This window comes from Miscanthus floridulus, chromosome 2 (assembly GCF_019320115.1).
Source record: "Miscanthus floridulus cultivar M001 chromosome 2, ASM1932011v1, whole genome shotgun sequence".
Lineage (NCBI taxonomy): Eukaryota > Viridiplantae > Streptophyta > Magnoliopsida > Poales > Poaceae > Miscanthus > Miscanthus floridulus.
The window spans coordinates 172,681,551-172,699,552 of NC_089581.1; the positions used below are offsets into that span (position 1 = coordinate 172,681,551).

Below are 18,002 nucleotides of genomic sequence, written 5' to 3' on the forward strand. Positions count from 1 at the left end.
ATCTCGCCCGACCCCTGAGGGCTAGCCTCTGCCTCAGCCTGATGGCTAAGGGCTGGCTTTGCCTCACCCGACGTCCGAGGGCAGGCTCCACCCCACCCAACCCCCGAGGGCTGGCCTCCTGCCTCAGCCCAACGGCTAAGGGCTAGGCTCCGTCTCGCCCGACGTCCGAGGGCAAGCTCCGCCAGTGCCTGACAATTGCACCCTACTACTTCATGATGACAAGCACAGGGTATGACTGGACATTCAAGTCAAACGCAGTACCGAGGACCATGCCTTGTACGCCTATAGGAAGGTACCGTTAGGATATGATGGGACGGGCACTTTATGTCCTTTCCAATGTAACAGTGCCCAAATAGTGTTGCAGGCGCTGACTTTTGTCCCTCGGTGTAGTAGGCGCCACCTTTAGTCCTCGAGGCGCAGGATACTAACATAGGCATACGACAGCCACTATGGTCCAAGATAGAAATCACATCATCTATAGTGACGGACGTATGGTCACTTCCCCTATTACTCCTCAAGGGGTCATAGCTCAGCTCTCCAGCACGCCGCACCAGTCCACCAGCGTAGGATGGGACGCACCCACTTGCTAAATGAGGCTAGGGCATGGCCTACAAGGATCAGCGAACATGCCACCTCTAACATAGCCTACCGTGTTAAGCAGGGCAGGCACATGGAAAAGGAAGACCCACCTCCCTCAAAGGACCTTCTATACCTTTAGTATTTTTCTTTTTCTCCCATCTGTAACCCCTGCTCCCCCTTGGTCTATAAAAGGAAGGACAGGGCTCCCACTAGAGGGATCGACTTGGGACGGATCAGTTCAACATACACAACACATCACGCATACAGCCGAGCAGCGACCGAGCTCTTGGCATCCCTTTCGACCATTCCATCAAGAGACCTAGGACCTCTCCTCTCTCTCGATCGTTTGTACCCCCTACTATGAACCATTTTTCAGCACTAATAACATGAGCAAGCTGCAGACTGGACGTAGGGACATTCAACCCGAACCAGTATAAATCTTGTGTCCTTTAGTGCACCATCTGAGCCTAACGTGCAACAATCATAAATTTACTAGCCGGTGTTTGATTCGAAAACACCGATAGACTCGATCAGAGCATTTTATACTAGGAACGAGGAGGTAGGATTTGTGATTTATTTGAAAGAGTTAAAGACATGTGCAGCAAGTGCAATAATTAGTAGCAATTCAGGAAAAGAAGCAAATAATCCAGAAGCACATATGGATGTTGATTTTGAAGAGGATGATTTATTAGATGAGGGGAATGATCTGAGTGATGTGGTACGTAATTTTATGGGAGTCAAGAGAGGTCATTCAGCGGATGTGCGAGTAGCAGCTTCTCTAGGTACCTTCAGGGCCCTCAGCTCCAGCGCATATGCAACAACGTTCATCACAGTCATCAAGGTTAGGAGGCAAGTTGGTCCTAGGAAATTTATTGAAAGGGAAGGAGAAGGGGCAAGCAGCAACCGCCTTCAGGAAGGGATACAGGCGTCGGTCGGTTTGGGGGCTGCTAGTTGGGGTTCGCAAAAAAATCATAACCAGCAGCCTTCCACACTAGTTGGAGAGTCACTTGAGGCAAGACAGGTTGATGGGACATCAGATGGAGTGCTTGTGGGTGAGGATCAGTACCTTGGGGCCGGTCCTAAAGCCATGGTACAGGCCGGAGTGTCAGCGGATGGCAATGTATTAGGTAGTGTTATGACGATGGCGGTGATGTCTAACGGAGAGCTTACTCCAGTGCAGGCGAAGCAAGTGGAATGTGGACGTGGCTGATGTACACTCTCTTGAGAAGGCAGAAAAAAGAGTTGCCATAAAAAATCTCGAGGATCCCCAAGGTAATGCTAAGGCAGTTATTAATTCAGTGTGTTCTTTTTCTAGTGATCGTATTGAGCAAAATTTTGGAGGGGTGGGGATCAGTCTAGGGTGGTAGTGAAAATTTAATTGCTGGTTCTATAGCTTTAATTAAAGATATAGAACAAGAGAGATTGAAACCTTCATATGTTGGTAATTCAATTGATAAAGAATGTGAATCGGAGGAGGATGAGGTCGATCCTGATACTTCCACCATCAGTCGACTCTGTGGTGACTTGACGGAGGAGGTGATGGACGATAGTAATGTGGGCGTTGATGGAGTACTTGTTCACATACCCATCAAGGTGGCAAAAAATAAAAAGTTTAAGAAACTCCTTAATAGGAAGGCGCATGTAAAGAAAAAAATGTTCTAATGAAAGGTATCTTCTGGAATTGTAGAGGTCTACGTGACCTGGCTAAACATACCTTTTTACATGATGTGGCTGAAGAGAAAAGACTTGATTTTATAACTTTATCAGAAATCCAACAGAAATAGTTTCTCAACTCAGTGTCTAGGAAAATTTCTGTGTGGGGACTGATTTTGTTTGGCATTGGCAATGTCCCCGGGGTATGTCTAGGGGATGCTAATGGGAATAAATCGAGAAAGCTTCGAAGTAGAAAGTATTATTGATGGGGATTACTACATAAAATTTGTCTTGAGAAATAAGGTAGATGGTTTTCGATAGGCCCTTTTGTCGGTCTATGGCACAGCATAGGAAGAGCACAAAGAGAACTTTTTATCAGAGTTAGTACGTGCTTGCACTAGCTAGTGGGGATCTACCTTTTATAGTAGGGGGGATTTCAATATAATTAGGAAGCCATCAAAAAAATAATTCAAGATATAATAATAAATGGCCACTTCTCTTTAATGCCATTATCGAAACTCTCAATCTAAGGGAACTAGAAATGACGGGTAGAAAGTTCACTTGGGATAATTATGCTGAAATTCCAACCTATGAGAAATTATATCGTATTTTGGTGACAACCGAATGGGAACAAAAATTTCTAGTTGGCGACCGTCTAGGCTCTCACTCGAGAAATCTCTTATCACACACCACTCTTACTTGATGTAGGGGAACCATCTCACAGAGGCAACGCTAGGAATTTTAAATTTGAGCTAGGATGGCTGACAAGGGATGGTTTTTTGATTTGGTAAAAGAGGTGTGGGAGTCTGAGAATAGGGGTAGAACACCCATGGAACGGTGGCAGTCTAAGATAAGGAAGTTGTGACGTTTTCTTAGAGGTTGGGCTAGAAATTTAGTCTCCCAAAACAAGAAACATAAACTAGACCTGATGGATAAAATAGATATCCTCGATAGAAAGATAGAAACAAATTTGCTATCATCTCAGGAGGTAGAGCTTAGATACCATCTTAAAGGGCAATTAACTAAGTTGCTAAGAGAGGAGGAGATTTATTGGCTCCAACGATCAAAAGCAACAAAGTTGTTGCAGGGAGATGATAATACTAAGTATTTTCATATGTTAGCAAATGGGAGACAGAAAAACAAAAATCACACAACTAGAACAGGAAGAAGAAATTATTGTTGGGGTGCGAATTTGAAAGATTATATAACCGATTGCTACAAAAGATTGTTTGGACCTCATTTACAGAATTCTTTCTCATTGGACGAGACTCTGAGGCATGATATACCTCAAGTGTCGGAGGAGGAGAATGAAGTATTGGTGGCTCCATTCAGTGAGGAAGAGGTCAAAATGGCAATCTTTGATATGGAACATAATAAGGCACCAGGTCTGGATTGCTTTCCTGTAGAATTTTACCAATTCTTTTGGGATGTTGTCAAGCAAGATTTGATGAGTCTCTTTTATGAATTTTATATGGGGAGACTGCATGTTCATAGTTTAAATTTTGGGGTAATTACACTATTACCCAAGATTACGGATGCGACTAGGATACAACAGTTCAGACCTATTTGTCTCTTAAACGTGTTGTTCAAGGTTTTTACGAAGGTGTTAAATAATAGAATTTTGAAAGTGGCAGATTAGTTGATAGGTCCATCTCAGACTGGCTTTTATTCCAGGAAGATATATAATAGAAGGTGTTGTAATACTACATGAAACAATACACGAGCTGCATAGGAAAAAGAAAGATGGAGTGATCCTAAAGCTAGGATTTCGAACAAGCGCATGATAATCTTAAGTGGCCTTTTATACAACAAGTCCTCAGAATGAAAGGATTCTCACTGGTTTGGTGTGAATGGATTTCAAAAGTCATGTCTAGAGGGAGTGTTGCAGTAAAGGTTAATGATAATTTAGGCCATTATTTTCAAATAAGAAAAGGAGTGCGGCAAGAGGACCTGTTATCTCCAATCTTGTTTAATATAGTGGTTGATATGCTGGCTATACTCATTTCACGAGCAAAAGAGGCCGAACAAATCCATGGAGTAGGTTCCACATTTAGGTCGATGAAGGACTCTCAGACCTTCAGTATGCGGATGGCACTGTTATCTTTATGGACAATGATTTGGAGAGGGCCAAAAACATGAAGCTCTTGCTTTGTGCCTTTGAGCAATTATCGGGACTCAAAATCAATTTTCATAAGAGCGAATTATTTTGTTATGGAGCAGCTAACGCTAATCAATTGGAATATACACAAATTTTCGGATGTAATGTAGGATCATTCCCTTTTCGATACCTAGGAATTCTTATGCGTCATCGAAAACTAATGAATAAGGACGGGAAATATGTGGAAGAAAGATTTCAAAAGAGACTGAGTGGTTGGAGGAGTAAGATGCTTTTGATGGGTGGAAGGCTTGTCCTCATTAACTCGGTTCTGAGTAGTCTTCCTATGTTCATGATGTCCTTCTTTGAAATACCTAGAGGAATTTTGAAAAAAATAGATTATTTTAGATCTCGGTTCTTTTGGCAAAGCGATGAACATAAGAAGAAATATAGATTAACAAAATGGGAAGTAGTATGTAAACCAAAAGACCAAGAAGGATTGGGTGTCCTAAATCTAGGTGTCCATAATAAGTGTCTCTTAAGCAAGTGCCTTTTCAAACTGATAAATGGTGATGGTGTTTGGCAAAAGTTGCTTAAAATAAGTATTTAAGGGACAAGACTTTGACTCAGGTCCAATACATGCCCGGGGACTCTCAGTTTTGGGCTGGCCTTATGAAGGTCAAGGGTGAGTTCCTGTCGATGGGTAGGTTTGATCTAGGTGACGGATCCCAAGTATGTTTTTGGGAGGATTCGTGGATAACGCCACGTCCTTTCAAGACGCTCTTCCCATCACTATATAACATTGTGAGAAAGAAAAGTGCATCTGTTAGGATGGTACTGTCTACGACACCGTTAAATGTAGCTTTCAGGAGATCTCTGATGGGGGTTAATTTGCAAGCATGGCACAATATAGTGTCCATGGTTGCAGATGCACACTTAAGAAACCAAAGGGATCGCTTTGTGTGGGGGCTGCATCAGAAAGGGTTGTTTTCAGTTAATTCAATGTACAGAGCATTATTAGGTGTACATGCTTTACCTTACAACACTTTAATTTGGAAACTTAAACTATCCCTCAAGATTAAAGTCTTTATGTGGTTTTTATACAAAGGCATAATCTTGACCAAGGATAATTTAGCTAGGCGACAGTGGCAAGGAGATAGGAAGTGTTGTTTCTGTTCCACTAATGAGACCATACAACATTTACTCTTTGACTGTCATTATGCTAAATTTATGTGGAGAATTGTTTTTATTTCCTTTAACCTGAAATCCCCAACTAGTGTACATAATTTGTTTACAAGTTGGTTGAAAGGGTTAAATAGGAAAAGGAAGTCTCAGATTCTTGTTGGTGCAAGTGCCATTTGCTGGGCTCTTTGGTTAACGCGGAATGGTGTTGTGTTTGACAAGGCCATAGCACCGTCTTATTTGCAGGTTATCTTTAAGGGAATGTATTGGACCAGGTACTGGACATTATTTCAGAAGGAGGAGGATCGCCATTTCATGAAGGCGGGCTGTAGGATTATTGAGACGATCGCGATGGAGGTGTTTGCTAGACACGACTGACGTTTTAGCAATAGAATTGCTCTTTAGTCTTTCCTTTTGAGAATTTTGTTGCATTCATGGTTCAAAACTTCGTGTTTGAGATTCCTTTGACTTTTTTGCTCGCTTGTAATAATGAACAACCATATGCATTAGTCGACGCAGAGGCTAGGATATTAATATATTCTCTTTTCTAAAAGACATTATGTTTTTATAGAAGACCGGGGCCTGCCAGACAGATCCATTATCTTTCTTCTCAAAATAAGAGTCCTTTAAACTAGATTAAGAACCTGTTTACCTAGAATTAAAGTTTAATTCGGTATTATTTGGACAATTGGATTCATAGATAAAACGAACTAAGGCCACATTTCCATACTTTCATTTTGAAAGAATTAGAATCTACTTTATGACTAGACTATTTGGCTTGTAATTTAACATTATTTTATCATTTTTAAAGTTTAGATATAAGCCTATCTTAAATTCATGGGTTGATAGATTAAATAGATTTCATCAATTCCTATGGTCTATTTCTACACTCCAACTAATAACATGCTCTTCGGCTTGCTCGCCTGCGGCAGAAAATGCGGCACATAAATATCTCCCCAATGTGATCAACGGAGACATACAAGTACATTCTGCATACGACCATGGTAACTTAATTAATTTATGCCTAAATTATGTTTATTAGAGTAAGTTTTAATTTCAAGAATCTAAACAAGGCCTAAAAGGAAAAAGGCTTTTCTAGACAAAGTCTCATGTACACCTTTTAGCCCCATATATTAGCTCACATTTGCCAAGTAATAAACTGACGGTTTGTTGAGTCGGGGGCTATAAATTAATTATTTTTAGTTCACCTATTTGGATACCCTAGGCTTAAGCTAAAGTCTAGGTGACCAAGTTAGTGCATGGTATCGAACAAACCTTAAAAGTGAACTAAAAGCATGTAGCTCTCTTAGAGAAAGACTCGCGTGTACCTTGCTCACTAATGAGCTAATGACTATTCTCTCCGTTCTAAATTTAAGATATTTTGTTTTTAATACACCGTTTTTCTTATGTATTTAAACATAGTGTATAGTAAAAGCAATGTTTGTAGAAAAAACTAATCCGTCTTATAATTTGAAATGTAATAGTAGTTTGGTTGGGAACTAAAAATTAAATCATTTTTATCTTATCTGTTTTGGATATCTAGGTGTAGGTTCTCCTAGAATTTAGGTGAGTGTTCGGCTACCATTATAAATCGACTTAAGTTATGGTATAATATTTTTCTCTTTCAACAAATCAACCATACAATTCAGCACAAAGCAGCAACAGCATCGAATTAAAACTCAAATACGAGTAGTATCTGAATTCGGGAAGCATAGCATAGTGCCGGTAGTGCGACACAAACCTGCAAACGCCAATTCTTTTTGCTCTCCTGCGGACCAGCACATGCCACCGCCAAAGGCAAACAAAGGGCTGTCCCTCCCTCCTCTGACAGCGACCGATCCTGCACGCCGCTGACACGATACAGGCCCTACCGTCCCCATCCATTGGCACGCGCACGCCCTGGCCGGTTGGCCCTGCCCCCAGCCTCCAACGGATATTTTCTCGGCTCCGCTCCTCCCTGGCCTCCCGTCCAGGTCCAGCCGTCCTCCGGCCTCATGGGCCTCCGCCGGAGCCGGACTAGTGGCGCGCGCGCGAGGGGCCACGCCGACCCACCACCGCGCGGAGAAAGCCTAGCAAAGCCCAGCTTTTTCCGGCCCTGGCTGCGGTGCAGGAGGGAAAGAAAGGGTGGCGCGCATCGCCTCGGCCTCGGCCTCGGCCTCGGCCTCCGTGGCGCGCTCACGTGCCCGGCTTCTCCCCATCCCCCGCCCCCCAGACTACTCACTCCCGTAGTCCCATCCAGGCTCCAGCTGACTGATTAAAGTAATCGCCTACTACTCCTACGGTAAACAACATTTCAGATCCGATCTCGGGTCCCACTTAGACGACGAGATCCACATCGTAGGCCCCCGGCTCGTGACACCCACACACACGCAGCTCGCAAGCTGGACCACCGCCGTCCGGGCTCTGCGCGGCTCTCGTGGTCGTAGCAGGGTAAAAAACACCTTAGTGAATGTGAAACAGCGAGAATGTTTGTCGTTTCTAACCTTTTTCAGGGCTTCACCGCAGCCGGCCGCCCGCCCGACTATAGAATAATAACGGGTCGTGGTCCAGTGGAAAACGGAGCGAAACAAACGATGCGTGGCCGGTGACGAAGGACGAAAAGAGGAAAGGGACGCGCTGTCGAAAACTCGAAATCGAATCAGATAACAGATCTCACCCAACATAAGCAAGCAGGCCAGCAGCAGTAACAATTAGGGAATTCAATTCCAATGTATTGTTGCAGACAAAACATGGTGGTTGATGATGATGATGATGATGATGATAGATGATAGATGGATCTCCACCGATATAAGCAAGCGAAAACAAATTTAAACCCCAACCTCGTCCCCCGGAATGATCCTTCCACCAAAAAACTAAAATTAAAATTGAAAGCTACTAATAACAAGAAAAAAGAGTAAACGAGAGAAGCATGGTTCCTAGTAGTATCTTCTTCTCTAACAGGTCAAATTTCACTTCTTGAAGTCGCCGAGTAGCCTGCTCTTCTTCCTTCCTCCCTCTCCCCTCTTGCGGTGGTTGAGTAGTAATTGATTGGTGGTGATGTCGTTGATGTGTAATCTTACACTATTTCGCCTCCTCGATGGAGACGACAGGCTTGCGGAGGAGCACCATGTGCATGGGCGTGAAGATGCCGGTCTCGCCGCCGCGGGTGAGATGCTGCGCGGTCTCGTACAGCATCTCGTGCACCTCGGAGACGCCCTTGGGCGCGATCCGGAGCATGGTGAGCACGCGGACGACGAGGGAGTTGCGCCAGTAGGCGACGCGGCCCATCTTGAGGCGCGTCCACCAGGGCAGGGCCGGGGGCAGCGCCAGGTCCTGCTCCTTGATCACCTCGAAGCCGACCTCCTTGGCGATGGACGAGATCTCGTCCTGGCGGCGGAGCCCCGGGAGCGCGTCGCCGCGCTCGATGCCGTGGATGCACTCGACGTGGTCCGGGTCCTCGGCGCGGTACAGCGAGGTGGTGACCCACTCGTAGGAGACGTAGAGCCCGCCAGGCTTGAGCACGCGGTAGACCTCGCCGTAGACGTCCTGCAGCCTGGGCGCGTGGCAGGTGGCCTCGATGGAGTAGGCGCCGTCGAAGGAGGCGTCCGGGAAGGGCATGGAGAGGAAGTTGCCGCAGACGACCTCGCACCGCGAGGAGTCGAGGCCGGCCTTGCGGTTGTGCGCGCGGGCGCGGTTCACCTGGTACTCGTTGATGGTGATACCGACGACGTTGGATCTCGAGTGCGCGGCGATGGCGCGCATGGGCCCGCCGACGCCGCAGCCGACGTCGAGGAGGCGGTGGCCCGGCCTGGCGCCGAGGAGGTCGGCGACGCGCTCCTCGTGGACGCGCGTGGCGTCGCGGTGGGAGCGGCCCGGGAGCGACGGGGAGAAGTGGAAGGACTGGCCCCAGCCCCACTCGTAGATGTCGGTGACGAGGTTGTAGAAGGTGTCGACGAAGGCCGGCACCTTCTCCGCCGACGCCGCGGTGGTGGCCGTCTCCTTGGGGCGGCGGAAGAAGGACCAGTACTGCGTGTACTTGTCCTGCACCTTGTCCCGCGTGATGGATCCCATCTTGAGATCCACCGCCCGCTTCCCCTTCACCTCCGCCGCGCCCATCACCCACACGAACCAGTACACCAGCCCCACCCCGACCACCGCCGCCGTCCACGCCATCGTCGCCGCCTCCATTTCCGCCGGCCCGAGGGGCCTCCCTCTTCAACGGCGAGCGGCGAGGAAGGGGGGCTAGGAGGGGGAGAGGAGAGGAAATGAACAGGACGACGAGGGGATTGGGCTGGGCTCAGGATAAAATAGCAAGCAGGGCAGAGAGCGCGTGAGCAAGGCGATTTTTTGCTGCAGAACAGCGCTGAGCGCGGCGCGTGTGGGGGGCGGCTGCCTGTGCTGCGAGCCTGCGATCTGATCGGACGGCTACGCCGAGGCCGGGGGTGTTGCGGCTGCCGAGTTTTTTATGGGAGGGAGGAGCCGTGATTTTTTTGGCCGTGCCGTGCCAGCGCCAAATGGTTTGCCCCGTGCGTCGGCGAGGTGGGAAGAGAGATCGCGGGCGGTGGGCTCCAGCCAGCCAGATTGTTTCCGGCACGGGGCGGGGGGCACGAGGCGGGCGCTCCCCTCGCGCTGGCAGTCTCTGGCCCGGCTGGGATGAGAGGCCCGGTTGGCATGGACAGCCTGCCGTGCTGTCATGCGGGGAGATTTAACTTTTTATCGTTATAATAAATAACACCTCCTTAAATAGTATTTTAACAGAGCTTTGTTTAGATGCCATCTAAATTCTAAGTTTTTTCACTCTCTTTCCATCACATCAATTTTTAGCCGCTTGCATGGAGTATTAAATGTAGGTAAAAAAATAATTAATTACACAGTTTAGTTGGAAATCACGAGATGAATCTTTTGAGCCTAGTTGGTCCACGATTGGACAATATTTGCCAAATAAGACGAAAGTGGTACTATTCATCAGGTTCACTTTTTTTGCAAAGTGAACCAGGCCTGGTCCACGATTGGACAATATTTACCAAATAAGACGAAAGTGGTACTATTCATCAGGTTCACTTTTTTTTTGCAAAGTGAACGAGGCCCAGATGCCAATATATTTTCGTCAGCACAGAAAGAAAACAGCTATAAATTTATCACTTTTGCTTGCGTGGCAGATCAGCTCCTCGTGCCAGCGTAGATTCGAGTCTGCAGGACTTGTGAAATGTCCCTCATGCCCTTTTTCTCTCCACCCACGCGGCTGGCATTTTCGCACCGTGCTCCTGGCAGCCGCGGCAACTCGCGCGCCCAGCGTTGGCCATGCTGGTAGCCCTAGGCACCTGCAGCGTGACACCTCATGCCCGGCGGCGGCGGTGCTCCGGCCAGGCGGTGGCGCGCTGTTGCCCACGCCCTGGCCCAGCGACCGTGCGCGTGCTCGCACCGTGCCTCGGCAGCTCACACCCTGGCGGTGCCCGCGCTCGTAGCCCAGAACGCGTCAGCTCGTGCCCGGCGGTGGCGGCGCTCCGGCCAGGTGGCGGTGCTCGTGTCCTGGCCCGATGACGGCGACGACGCCCGACCTGGCACGACGCCTGCAACAACCAGCTCTCCGGGCGGGTGCCCGACGCCATGCGCGCCACGTTCGGCCTTGCCTCCTTCGTTGGCAATGCTAGCCTCCGGAGGTCGGCGAGGTCTGCGAGACTGCGACCAAGCGCCAGAGCCATGAGTGACGCGCATGCCGCGAACGGCCCTAAGGTGCGTGGCCACGCAGTACGCGAGCGCACGCACTACGGGGACGTCGGAGGTCCCGCCGGCGCCGTAAATCAACCCGTTGTCGGCTTCGCCGCGGTCACGGTCGCAGCATGCGAGCGTTGTAGTAGTTGGGCATCAGCTTCGCCGCGGTCACGGTCGCAGCCACGGCGAGGAGGAAGAGCGGCAACGAGCGCATGCCTCGTGCGCAGGCCGTACGGCGATGACCAAATCACCATACCAGCAAGTTTGCTGCTTGCCACCCAGGCATGGAGCAACGATGAGTGCCTTGCCTACGGTCGTAACAAAGGATGCAAGGAGAAACTGACCACGGTTACCTGTGCGGGAGCAGCAAGTGGCCGACGAACATACAGGTGTGGGGGAGGTGGGGTGGAAGTGGCACGCGGTGCCTATGGCCGACTAGCACAGTGACGACCACCGCTGCTGAGCACAAGTACGGGGGCAACACACGACCGATGATTGCGGCACCGTTCGAGCGTCCCGCCTGCACACCGCGCTCCCGCACGCCGCCACGGCCCACGGCACCCCGCACGACCTCAACATCTCTATCTCGGCGTGGGACCCAGTGGCATCGGCGTCGGGCGTGCTGGACGCGCTGACGTCCGTGCTACGATCCGGCAACGCCGTGCAGCACGCGATGGTCGTGGTCCACAGCCTCCTCTGCGGGGAGGAGGTGCACCGCACGGTCATGGGCGACTTGCGGCCACTCCTGGCGGCGCTGGTGGTGCTCCTCCGCGCGCTGCCTAGGGCCAGCATGCACGCTGCCAGGGACGCGCTCAGCCATGCCGCGCTGGGCACCGTGTAGACGCTCTTCACAATACAGACATGCGCGGGCGCTCGCCACCGCTCCGCTGGCGCACAGGCTGCCACGGCGCTCGTCGCTCTCACCGCTGCTCTGCTCACGTGTAGGCCACCTGGGGCACTCGTGGCGCTCTCCGCTGCTCCGCTCATGTGTAGGCCACTGTGAGCGAGCGTCGGTGACCTTAAGCCACGTGGGTAGAGAGGAAGAGGTGGAGAAGGAGAGAGCAGGGGCAGGAGAGACATTTAACATTCGTATGCTGACTTGGATCTCTGCTAGCGTGAGAGTTGGCGTGCCACATGAGCAAAAGTGGTATTTTTGTATCTGTTTTCCGTCTTGGCTGATAAAAATGTAGTGGCAACCGTTGAGATGCTATCTGAGGAGTGGTCGATCTTTATAATGGTAAAAAGTTAAATCTCCCCACCATGTGTGTGGTGATGTGCCTAGGCCTTAGGCCTTTTGTCAACCCCACATCCCCACCCGGTGACACGCGCAAACAGTTGCCTTTGCCTATTTCAAATCTCCCTCATCGCTTTGGAGTTTAGACCACATGCTGCCATATGCGTGTTGCTTGTTGCGTGGTCGTGGCATCTGACTCGACCAAGGAACTAGCTTTGTTCGTTGTAGGCGGCAATGGGATAGGATCGAGAGGAATGCAACGAGGGTAGCTGGCCGAATTTTTTACTTTTTAGCTCTTTTTTTGAATTTTTTTCACAAATACGTCCCTGGCGAAAAGATTTTAGAATCTAGACCCTTAGCTTGGCACCATCGATGCTAGCGCTGAGCTAACACGTCTCGGCGCCAGTGTCCCTAGCGCCGAGATCTTGGGCTTGACGCTGACATGTCGCTGATTTAGTAGGCAGCTCGGCGCCGTAGACGCTAGCGCCGAGCTTAGCGCCAGGACGTATGGCGTCGAGTGTGGGGTGAGCGCTGGCAGTGGCAAGACGCTGTGGAGCGCTCAAGGCAGGCATGATGGTGACCGCTTAGGGAGCTAGCAATAGTAGTAGTAGCCGGTCGTCTCATCCCGTCTGGTCCCATCATCAATCCATCGTCCGGTCGTCGTCCAGTCCAACATAGCACACAGGTGTGCACACACAAGGCCACACGTTGCAAATACTACTGCATCTATCCCACACCACCACCTGCCGATCAATTTGTTGGTGAGGGAGGATATTACCGGCCGGTCATAGCTGGAATGAATGATACAGTAACTAACCTGTTATAAAAAAGAGAGAAAGAAAAAAAACAACTATGTGTGTTGCTGGATCGATCACTTGCATGCGATGCGAGAGAGATGGATTTGCAGTGCAGTGCAACGATCGCTCTAGCATGACACTTGGTGTTGGTTCATCAGTAGCCATAAGTCCTCCTGACGTACTACAAGGCACTTGCACGAGCAGTACTCGTTGGTCATCGATCGTGCATCCGTCTTGATGGCAGACACGATCCTATCCTGTGGTGTGGGTGTGGCTGATCGGAGTAAGACTGTCTCCAACTATGGAGGTAAAGAGCTACCCAAACACAAAATGCACTATGCATAGTGATTTGCGTCCCACAAAAACACTCCAACGGAGGACGCAAACCAAACAGCCATTTTACGTACCACGTGAGTCGGTAGGCAAAAGGTGTCCTCAATCTCCACGATGCAAAACTATAGTGAACGACGACGGCAAGGCGTGCCTACCCTTGGAAGCTCCATGTAGGGGCCATCTGCGTGGACATCGAGGCAGCTGACCGGAAGGGGAGAAGGAGCCGCCCAAAGCCGCTTCTCTGCCCTCCCTACCGTGTGAAACCGAGCACCCAAAGCCGCTCGCCAGCCTACCACCGTTGCCACTCACCCAGGAGCGCCGCCGCCACCATGCATGCCGCCCCCGCAAAGACTAGGTATGCCGCCTTCACCATGCGCGCCGCTCGCCTAGATCCACGTGAGGCGTGCCGCCCCCTCTTGCCTAGGTGCGCTGCTGCTCGCCTAGGCCACCGCTGCTCCCGATGACCATGGCCTTGAGCTCCGTCCTCGAGCTCTACCCAGGCACTGGCGGCGAGGCCTGCTGCTTCCCTGTCCAGATCTAGTTTGCCCTTGAGATCCACCTAGCCCCCACCGCTGTCCCAGCCGGTGCGCTCTGCTCGCTCGCTCCGCCCCCCGTCGCCGCATGCTCGCTCATGTTTTTTTTGGGTCGCTGTTGGAGAACAAAAGATTTGGGTGAGCTATCTTTTTACCGTACACAACCTAAATCATAGGATGGGTCTTATTTTTAGGTTCTGTTGTTAGAGACAGTCTAAACAGATCGATTATTGGTTCGCACGGTACTATATCTGTATGTGCAGTAGCATTGCTTCATCACTCACTACCTGTAGTAGTAGTAGCTGTTCTGTCTGATTGGCAATGCCTGCTCCTACACACCACACTACAGTAGTCTCCCTTCACTTCACCTTCACCTTTGCAGCATCGGTCATTTCATTTTCAGTAGCTGTTGAGCAGTAGCATCGTGTACACCTAGCCCTGTTGTCAAATCATGCAGTGGATGAAGTAGTCAAGGGGCTTAGATAAATTTCATTTTCGACTTTGAGGCGCCTACTGCTACTATCGGTGACGCCAGGAGAGGCGGAGGAGGTGCCTGCTATTACTGTAGATTTCATTGCGCTAAGGCACCTCCTTTCTTTCCACGCTTTGCGGACAGGATCTAACGGGAGATGTGAGAACTAGGCCCATAACACAAAGTGCACTGCAGGCCTCATCTCAGAGACGGGAGCTCGGTAAACACTGCACTACACACACTGCACTGCACTCACCTCATGTTGGGGAGGAGGACCCACCGCCCCACGCGACGTGACCTTTTAGAAAAAAATATGGCTCATTACTACTTGCAAGCAAAATTGCAATTGCAATTTCCTTGTGCACTCAGTAGGCCAGCGGGGTAGGATGGATGGCAACAGAGCAAGAAGCTAGCGCTATCAGACTACACGCACAGCAGACTAAGAGGTTGTCCGAGGCTCACGTGATATCTCTGTCCCGCTACTGCTAGCTCCCTGAGCGGTCGCCATCGTGTCTGCTCCTAGCGCTCTGCAGCGTCCTGCCACTACCAGCGCTCACCCCACGCTCGGCGCCATATGTCCTGGCACCGAGCTTGGCGCCAGTGTCTACGACGCCGAGCTGCCTGTCAAATCAGTGATACGTCAGCATCGAGCTCAAGATCTCGGTGCCAGGGACGCTGGCGCCGAGACATGTTAGCTCGGCGCCAGCATCGATGGCACCGAGCCAAGGGTCCAGATTCTGAAATCTTTCCATCGGGGGCGTATTTGTGAAAAACTTTAAAAAAAAGGCTAAAAATTTCAGGGTAGCTGGCTGGTTGCATATGCTCGTACACACCAAAATTTGTTTGGGTGCATTTTGACTTACCTCGATCCATACAAGCTTTGAGGGGTTGATGTGAAAAATCAATTCGAGTACAACCAAACAAAAATGTGATGCTAATACACGGTGCAACTATCAGCCTATTCGCTTGGTCATAAATAATCATAAATTTCTAGCCAGAACAATATTTTTCGCTCACACCAAACCAGCTAGCAGTAATAATCCATGATTGTATATGATCGTATCAGCACCAGCCGAATAGGCTATATGTGTGTTTATTCATCCTCGCCGTTTAGAGGACAAAACAGCCATTTCATTTCACACACCTGTTGTCCAAAAGTCAATGAGGCACGAGAATCAAAATAGTTTATCACAAGGCATCTTGTGGCAGAACCATCCAAACTATGTGTCGGTGTTCTGGTCCAGCGGGTCCTCAACCGACTAGTGAAAGTGTACTGCATGCCTCTAATCCCGGATGGTGATGCAAAGAGACATAAGGTTTATACTAGTTCAGGCAATAGGTGCCCTACGTCCAGTCTGAGAGAGCGATCTTGAATTCCTTACACTGAGGTGCTTGTAGAGGGGCTTACAAGTTGAGCGAGAGAGGAACCTAGTCCTAGGTCTCTACGTGGAGTGGCGTGGGTTGCTTGAGATGTTGATCTCTTGTAGTGAGGAAGCATGTGTGTTATAGAGCGTTGTGCGTTGCTTGCACCTATGTCTCTTCCCTCCTAGAAGCGGCCCTGGTCACTCCCTTTTATAGTCGAAGGGAGGCACAAGGGCAGTACATGTATTTGCTACATGGCGTTTTGTGAGCAGAGGCGGTATGTTCGAGCCCTGTAGCTCATCACTGTGGCAGCATGGTCGATGGAGTGGACTTGTCCTCGGTGCACTGGAGCGACACACCGGTCATGCCTAATCCTATGCGATGTGGGAGCTCCTATGGTGGCATACGTGCCTTCTTCGGTTGGAGGCATGTTGGTCACTGTATGTTTGACCGGCGCGAAGAGTCAAGGCTAGGTAGATGTGACGGCGAGGGTGCGCTGATTCCGAGGCTATAGGAGCTTGGCCTTGTGCAAGACGTGGGGGCTCCTGTAGCTTGACGTAGGGCACGGCGCGTACTGCAGACGACGTGCTGGTCCCAGAGTGCTGACAACATAGAGAGCCAAGGCCCAGTCGGTACCGAGGCTGAACCATTGTGGGGGGCTTAGCGGGCGCGAGTCTCGAGGCTACAGGAGCTTAGAAGCGAATAGCCGAGGCTCAAAGGGAGCAGTTGGTTTTGTACGTCGATTCTGAGGCTACAAGGACTCGGACTTGACTTTCCATGCCGCGCTATCCTTGGAGCAGGGTTTAGGCAACACAGTGCAGCATGGGTGTCAGCAATGGGCATAGTGCTGAGCACAGTGGCCGGTAACCCCTACCCCATCCTATCCCGGATGGCATGGTGTCGATGTGACTTCCGTCTCGTCTGCCACTCCGCTGTATCGTCCCGTCGTTCGGCTAACGTCGCGGGAGTGGTTGGATGTGTTAGTTGGATGTGACGTCTCGTCAGAGAAGTCGGTCAAGGCGACGGTGATGGGGTTGATGCTGAGCTGACCTCGAGTGAGTTGGTAACTGGGTCCTCGGTCGAGGCCTCATGGCGTGGGGCCTCGGGCGAGTCGGAGAATCAGTACCTCGTCCGAGGCCTTGTGGCATGGGGCCTCGGGCAAGTCGGAGAATTGGTACCTATCCAAGGCCTTGTGGCATGGGGCCTCGGGCGAGTCGGAGAATCAGTACCTCGTCCGAGGCCTCGTGGTTATGTTCTAGGCTGAGCCCGCTTCGGGTGAGCCCGGATACTGTTCGAGATGGGCCGGGTGGTCCAGCCGGGCCTCGGATAAGGTGGGGGTTTGCCAGTGGTTATCTCTTGGCTTCAATATTTACCAGGTCTAAGCGATTTTTCGGTTCTTGCTTAGGGGACCCCTTTTTATGGTACCCGACATTATGCTGGTCCATGTGTATTCATCATTGTCCTAAAGATCTCTGACTACTGTATATGAAAACTAGATAATCCGGTAGTTTGTCTGGTGTCTATGGGGAACCCTGAATCATCCACATTTTACAACTCATACATGATTAACAACGGAGTTACCACAACATTACAACATTGATACAAAAGTTTCATACAATAGAGTTATGGAAGACTTATAACATTAGTTTACGAAACATGTTTAAGTAAAACTTAACTTTAGATCCAAAAGGTGAATAGGATAGCAGAAGCAAATTAGAAGAAGCACCTAAGGTAGAAGAGACATCTACATCATGTGAGGCCCACCGATGTGATCTTGATTAGCAGTACAAGTCAAAACCTACAACAGGGGTTAACAAACCCTAAATACTTGAGGGTACTTAATAAGACTTACCTGACTAAAAGAAAAGACTTCAAGGGTATCAAGGCTTAAAGAAAAGTCTGAAGCAAGAAGTAACTTTTTGTAGAAAAGCTTACTATGAGTGGGTCCTTACTTTCAATATTTAGCTTTGTATTAAGTGTATCCATAGTATCCAGTTTGCACCTACTCTAGATCAAACACTTCATAAATCATCTCAACATGTAATCATAAGTATCAATGTTTCATTAATTA

The 18,002-nt window shown here is 49.7% G+C and overlaps 1 protein-coding gene across 1 annotated transcript; it reads right to left on the bottom strand.

The window, feature by feature from the left end:
* Positions 1-8,258: 8,258 nt before the first annotated feature.
* Positions 8,259-9,934, bottom strand: LOC136540694 (24-methylenesterol C-methyltransferase 2-like). Its single transcript, XM_066532706.1, has one exon. It carries the CDS (start codon positions 9,674-9,676, stop codon positions 8,570-8,572), a length of 1,107 nt encoding a protein of 368 aa, XP_066388803.1. The 5' UTR covers positions 9,677-9,934; the 3' UTR covers positions 8,259-8,569.
* Positions 9,935-18,002: the final 8,068 nt, after the last annotated feature.

Excerpts from the sequence above, each read along its gene's own strand:
- LOC136540694 (XM_066532706.1), bottom strand. The coding sequence starts at position 9,676 with ATGGAGGCGGCGACGATGGCGTGGACGGCGGCGGTGGTCGGGGTGGGG.